General features: G+C 43.5%; 1 protein-coding gene across 1 annotated transcript; it reads left to right on the top strand.

Moving 5' to 3' along the window:
• The first annotated feature begins 590 nt into the window (after positions 1-590).
• LOC131915987 (olfactory receptor 2V2) lies at positions 591-1,538 on the top strand. Its single transcript, XM_059269292.1, has one exon. The coding sequence runs from the start codon at positions 591-593 to the stop codon at positions 1,536-1,538; it is 948 nt and encodes a 315-aa protein (XP_059125275.1).
• Positions 1,539-6,989: the final 5,451 nt, after the last annotated feature.

Genomic DNA, 6,989 nt, shown 5'->3' with positions numbered 1-6,989 from the left:
CAGTCGTGATCTTCCACTTAATCATTTATAATTATTGTTGTTGGGTTGTTGTTGGGTTGTTATTTTTTTTAAGACAGAGTGGGAGCATTACAGAACTCAGAGTGACCTCGAACTCATGATCCTCCTCAGCCTCATGAATAGCTGAGATGACAGATTTACACTGCCACACCCAGCAAATTTGTTCTTTTATTTCCCCTGAGGTCCAGCATTTTCATGAACATCATCAATATTGCTTTTTTTAAAAAGGCATCATTACAGTTATATTTGTGTTTGTTCATATAAAATTAGATAATATCGCTGGCTCCCTTATAAGAGCCTCTCCATTTTAAGAATGTAACTCACTAGGAGAATGATTACCTAGCGTGCATGAGCCCCCTGGTAGAATGTTTAGTACAGAGACAAAGAGGGAGGGAGGGAGGGAGGGAGGGAGGACGTGTGTGTGTGTGTGTGTGTGTGTGTGTGTGTGTGTGTGTGTGTGTGTATACACATGCATGTGTAGGATAGAGAAAAAAATCAGAGGTGGGGAGGGAGAGAGGTATCAAGTAATGTCTTTGTCCATGTTTTCAGATGATCTGGGACAACAATTGAGCATGATGATATGGTTGAACCACTCATCCACAGATGACTTTATCCTCTTGGGCATCTTCTCCCACAGCCCAACTGATCTTCTTCTTTTCTCTATAGTCATGCTAGTCTTCACAGTGGCGCTCTGTGGGAATGTGCTCCTCATCCTCCTCATCTACACTGACCCCAGACTTCACACTCCCATGTACTTCTTCCTCAGTCAGCTCTCCCTCATGGACCTCATGTTGGTGTGCACCAATGTGCCAAAGATGGCAGTCAACTTCCTGTCTGGTTGGAAGTCCATCTCCTTTGTGGGTTGTAGCATACAAATTGGCCTCTTTGTCTGCCTGGTGGGGTCTGAGGGGCTCTTGCTGGGACTCATGGCTTATGATCGCTACGTGGCCATTAGCCACCCACTTCACTATCCTGTCCTCATGAATCAGAAGGTGTGTCTCCAGATTGTTGGGAGCTCTTGGGCCTTTGGAATAGTAGATGGCCTGGTGCAGATGGTGGTGGTGATGACCTTCCCTTATTGTAGCCTGAGGGAGGTGGACCACTTCTTCTGTGAGATGCTTTCCTTGTTGAAGCTGGCCTGTGTGGACACATCCCTGTTTGAGAAGGTAGTATTTGTTTGCTGTGTCTTCATGCTGCTCTTCCCTTTCTCCATCATCGTAGCCTCCTATGCTCGCATCCTAGGAACTGTGCTCCGTATGCACTCTGCTCAATCCCAAAAAAAGGCTCTGGCCACCTGTTCCTCACACCTGACAGCTGTCTCCTTCTTCTATGGGGCAGCCATGTTCATCTACCTAAGGCCAAGGCAATACCGGACCCCAAGCCAGGACAAGGTGGTGTCCATCTTCTATACGGTCCTTACTCCTATGCTCAACCCCCTCATTTATAGCTTGAGGAATCGGGATGTGATTGGAGCACTCCAGAAAGGACTGGACCGCTGCAGGATTGGCAGCCAGCACTGAACTCAGGAGCTGGACTCTGTCACATCGTTGCTGTGTGGGGACCAGTAAATAATGCCCTCTCTGTGAGACTCAGTTTAATCATTAACAGAGAGGTGCTGGCAAGGACTTTATAAACCCTAAACTGATACTAACTGTATCTCTTGTGATAAATGGGTTTTCCCCCTTCCTTCTTTTGCAGAATTGTTTCTGAATATATTATAGAGGATGGAAGTCTATTAACACAAGCACTGCAGTACCAGGGCATTGAGATTGTATCATTTATCATTTAAAGTTAGAATGTTTTCCTTACCAGAAGACATAATGCTTCTCACTAATGTTCATCTTCCATTCAGAGTTTCTTAGGTTCCAGGCACTGGGACACATGTGATCATTTTTTTTCTAATTTACATAATGTGCCATGCACCTTATTTGTTTACAAAGCTATCACTAGTCTGTTATTTATATAATATAGCCTCCCGTGAGTGGCATAAACGAAAAATCTTCTAGATAGCAGAAAACAAGTCTCTGGAGTTCTTTTTAGAGACACCTCATCTTTATACTGTGAAACCTTAGGAAGACTGCTTCAAGGAATAAAAACAGAGCATTTTGCTACTCAGGAACAACAGGGTAAAGATGGATTTGTTTTCATATTCTGTATATGGGACATAGCAAGCATACATGGGAGTGATGGATGCATACGGTCCTATAGCAAAAAACATGCCACCATCTATCATTTTGGTTTTTATTTGTTCTTGTTATTTTTCCTTTGCTTGAGGCTGAATCTTAGTATGATGCTCAAGGTGACCTCAACCATCTGGGCACTGGAGGTCTCCTGCTCCATCCTTTGGACTGTTTAGACTAACCTGTTTCCCCTCCAATAACACAGAGCAGAATTCAAACTTTTATTCGATGTCATTTGCATTTCAACTATCAACAGGACTCACATCCATCTTGCCCAGCTGGGCAGCAGTTGTCTGTCCACCATTTGCAATAAAACCATCTTTTCCTGGAAATCCAATTATCTTACGGAAAGCAGAGAGCAGAGTGGGGCATCCGAATTGAGTTCTGGAAGTTTTGCTAAGTCCCAGAAATGTGCTTGCTCAGTCTCAGGCTTCGGTTATAGAGAACGATGGCATTAATAAGTAAGATTTTAAAGGAGGGAGATGGATAAGAGCTCATTGGTAGAATGTCTGCTTAGGATGTGTAGAGGTGCTAAATTCAGTCCTAGCACTGAAGAGGGGGACAGAGACAGAGAGACAGACAGAGAGACCGAGACGGAGCTGCCAAGAAAACATGATATTAGACAGCCCACTGAACTAACGTCTCAAAATAAACAGTGTGTAGTGAGCATGGTTATTTCACTGAACTTTGTAGGGGGCTTCCTTTCCTGAGAGTTCTAATTGCCAAGGGAAGTCTCCAAGGATTTGTGAAAATAGAAGCTACTTTCCTTAGCCAGATAACTGTCAGAATTTCCATTGTGTAAGTGTGCACAACTTCTGCCAGAATTTCCACTGTGTAAGTGTGCACAACTTCTGCCATCGGCCTCTTACTGACACCTCCCAGGTGGTGCCCAATCTAGCAAACTAATTTTAATGTTTATAGTACTAAATGTCCTTCTGGCTTCTCTCCTTATTCTTACCCCAACCATCTTCCTTGTCCAAAGTTTAATCAGATTCTCTTCTTCCAGGAAGTGTCCCTGATTAAACCCACGCACACTTACATTTCTCTAGTAGTTTGAATATATCAAACCATACGTGCTATGTACCAACCAGAACCATTCATCTGTAAGCGCTGAGCCTGTAGAATTAACTCACCCCTCTTCCAAGAAGACATGAATTCACTCTAACAAGTATTAGCTGGCTATGGTGGTACAGATTTGGAGTCCCACATACTTCGGAGGCTGAGGCAAGACAGTTGCTTGATTCTAGGAATTATCAAGACTCTATCAATAAATAAAAACTTTAAATTTTGAAAAATAAACTGGGTATGGTAACAAATGTCTATCCTCCCTTGGCTCATGAAGTGGAGGTAGGATAGGACATTCAAAAATTTAGTATCATCCTCAGTAACAAAACAAGTTCATGGCCAACCTACGATGCATGAGCTAAAAGTAAAAATTTAAAAAAAGTCAGTTGATAAAGTACCTGCCTGCTGTACATGTGAAGGCCTGGAGAGAGCGGTGCATGCCTGTAATCCCAGCCCTTGAGAGGTGGAGGCAGGAGAATTGGAAGATCAGCACAGCCTGGGATATTTGTCTGTTTAAAAATAAATAAACAAATACTTTAAAAACAGTATTATAGAGTATTTTTCTAACCTTTATCTGAGTTATTATAGTGATTTGGGGTGTTCCTGTTTTATCTGCTCCTTTGGGCTGCATACTGTGTCCTCTGCATTGCCTGGACAAAGGTCAGTTTGTGTTACAGTGTTTTCACTAACGAGTACTAAAACCAGGACCTAGACATGCTACACTAAGGTCTACCATGAGTCTTAAACCCAGGACCTGAATATGCTATGCAAAGATCCATCATGAGCTAATACACTTAATTCCAGACTAAGTTTTCAATTGACGGATATCTACTCATCAGTTACTGGCCCCCAGACATTAAGGGAGTTTGGGCTCACAAGAAACTTCTATTTTTTTCAGGCATACAATTCAATTAACTGGACAATGCTTCTTATAAAATAAAAGCTATGGAAATAAAACAGACTCAGAAAGATGAACATCATGTTTTCTTCTGACTGCAAAATGCAGATTTTAAAAGACTGGGTTGGGGTGATTTGGAAAGAGGATGGAGACTAACAGGAAGAGGGAACAGGGGAGAGATGCAACCCTGCTCTCATGAAACGTCCAGCTTAGCCTTAGTAGATCACAACACACACACACACACACACACACACACACACACACACACACACAGTCTTTGCACTACAGCTTCTAGGCAACAGATTTACCTGATCATACAGGAGATTCTGAGTGCACTTTATTTATTATAGAAAAATAATTATTATCTTTTTATGTGTTTGGGTGTTTTGCCTGAATGTAGGTCTGTGTCTAAGAAGGGTGTCAGATCCCCTGGGCTGTTGTGAGCTGCCATGTGGATGCTGGTAACTGAATCCAGGTCCTCCAGAAGAGCAGTCAGTGCCCTTAACTGCTGAGCCATCTCCCCAACCCCTAAATATGTTAAGTGTGTGCAAAAACAAGTATGCCAACTTGTTCATGATTCTTCAATTTTCCTATGCTCTAATGTGTATTCTTTTTCTCTGTGTTATTTCTTCGTAACTTTCTAAGTTTGCAATCAGGCACATTGAGACTAGTTATGAAATTATTATATAAGTTATTTTATTTTTATAAGCATATGTTCACTGTAAAAGTGGATTTTGTTGTGACACTTTCACATAGGCAGAAAACTGTGTGTATTTGTTGTGTGCTACTAAAACTAAGCTGGAAATTCCATGAGAGCAGATGCTGACTCTGTCACATTCACATTTGTCCCATGGCCCTGCCCTCCCATAAGCCTGGAGGAACCTCTGCTCTTGGGAAGCCGAGGTCAAGGGGTCAGACATTATTCTTCTTATCCAGGATTGGCCAGTGAGAAGATGGACTTACATGTGTGATACATAATGTCAAAAAAAATTTAAAACTTTGACCATAAAGTTTATTGTCAAGTCTGGGACACTTTTATTGTGAAAACAATGGACCGTGACTAGAGGGCAATGTCAGGCATGGGGAAGGTAGGCTCTGGTACTGTGCACTATAAACTACGAAGCACAGCTCCTGACCCAAAAGAAATATCTCACAGGGGTTAGGATGAGTCCTAGGTCCCATGTTCCATCAGACATTTGTGGATATGAAAGCAATATATTCCTTCCCTCTGGGTTATAAATACCCTGGGCCAGGATGGTGTTCAGAATGGCGCTTTGTTTGAATAGTTTGATTTTTGTTGGTAGCTCAAGCTGTCCAGGAACTTGCTATGTAGGCCAGGCTTGCTTGAAATTTATGGTCCTCCTACCCCAGTCCCCCATGTGTACCTAGTACCTATATTTGATCCCTGTATAATATATCAATAGTTCTCTGCATATCACTCACAACTCAAAGATGTAAGGTAGCTCCATAAGGGCAGGCAAAGGTGTGGACTCAAAGGGGAGAGCCACAGTTGGAGACGCTCTTAAATGCCTTCCTGAGAATGTGCTGAAATGGGGGGGGGGGGGTCAGATATAATATGAAGAAACTTACCTTCAAACTCCTGTATTCTCGTTCTGGTTGGTCCCTCAGGACTTCCTGACCAGTTTCCTTACTCTGTCCCCATTGGCCCTGGCTCTTCCTTTGGGTCTCTTTCGTCATTAGTTTGGGAGCTCCAGTTCCAGGGCTGGCATTTACGGCTTTCTTGAGAGCCACGGCTTCACCCTCCTCACTTACTCTGTGTGGTAAGCATTGGCATGGACAGTGAGAGTTCTGTAGCTCAGGTGAGCGAGCAGTACGTTAGAGCAGGTGGCAGGACTCAGTGGGTAGACGTGCAGAAGCCAGTGTGACCCATTTCCACACTGTCGTCCTCTCCACAGAGTCTCCTTTCTCTCACACTGCCCTTCGCATAACTGATGTGTCACAAGGCACAGTACAGCATTTTAATTACCTGTGTTTAATGTGCAACCATAAGATTGTGACATTTTGCATATACATCACTTTGGGAAAATTCCTAGTTTCTTTGGCGTTCCCATCATTGTGAGAGGAGGCTTTTGTCTCTTTAAGCCCCACAGTCTGAAACAGAGAGTTTCCAGGGTGACACGAGCATCCCTAGATGAGAGGTTGGTGGACGGAGATTGGATCAGATGGGGCAGCTATTTCCTGTCCCCTCTCACCTAGTAAGAGCAAGCACAGGAAAAGGACAATGAGATTAATTTAATGCTAGAACTCCCTCTACAGGGTGTCTTGCTGAGTCTTCCTGCAGGACACCCAAGAAAAGATGAACGGCAGCCATTTTCCCGTCATGCCATCCCAACTTCACAGTTCCTGTACCAGCTGTTGGTCCGTTTCCAGTTTCTATTTCTGCACCAGCACACCCTTCCTCCTATTGTCTGTCTGTCTCTCTCCCGTGTGCTGGTTACTTTCTTCTACTGTTGTTGGGGGTAGTAGGGAAGTGAGTAATTTTCCATTCTTTCTTGAAGCCCTCCACTTTGACCTAATTCTCCCCTTGTCTTTCCTTACTGTCTTACTAACATTTCCCCACCTTCTTTCTCTCTGCTTGTGAGGCCATCAGTGAGTTCCCGAGTTGAAGAGTTGTGTGCGTTAGGAAGGCACAGCACAAACTGAGAGAGGTGAAGTGGAGCTCCAGAAAAAAGTGCTGATGTGGGACAGAGAACAGTTTCTCTCCAGAGAACACTGGGAGATGAAGTGGCTTCTTCCATAGTCTCATTCAAAGGAAGAGAAATGAAGCCACCACCTGTACACCCAACAGATGAGTTGAGACACTTGAG

This window comes from Peromyscus eremicus, chromosome 8a, assembly GCF_949786415.1.
Source record: "Peromyscus eremicus chromosome 8a, PerEre_H2_v1, whole genome shotgun sequence".
NCBI classification, from domain to species: Eukaryota; Metazoa; Chordata; class Mammalia; order Rodentia; family Cricetidae; genus Peromyscus; species Peromyscus eremicus.
Note: the sequence above shows the minus strand (reverse complement) of the source record. Positions and strands in the feature narration are given on the sequence as shown.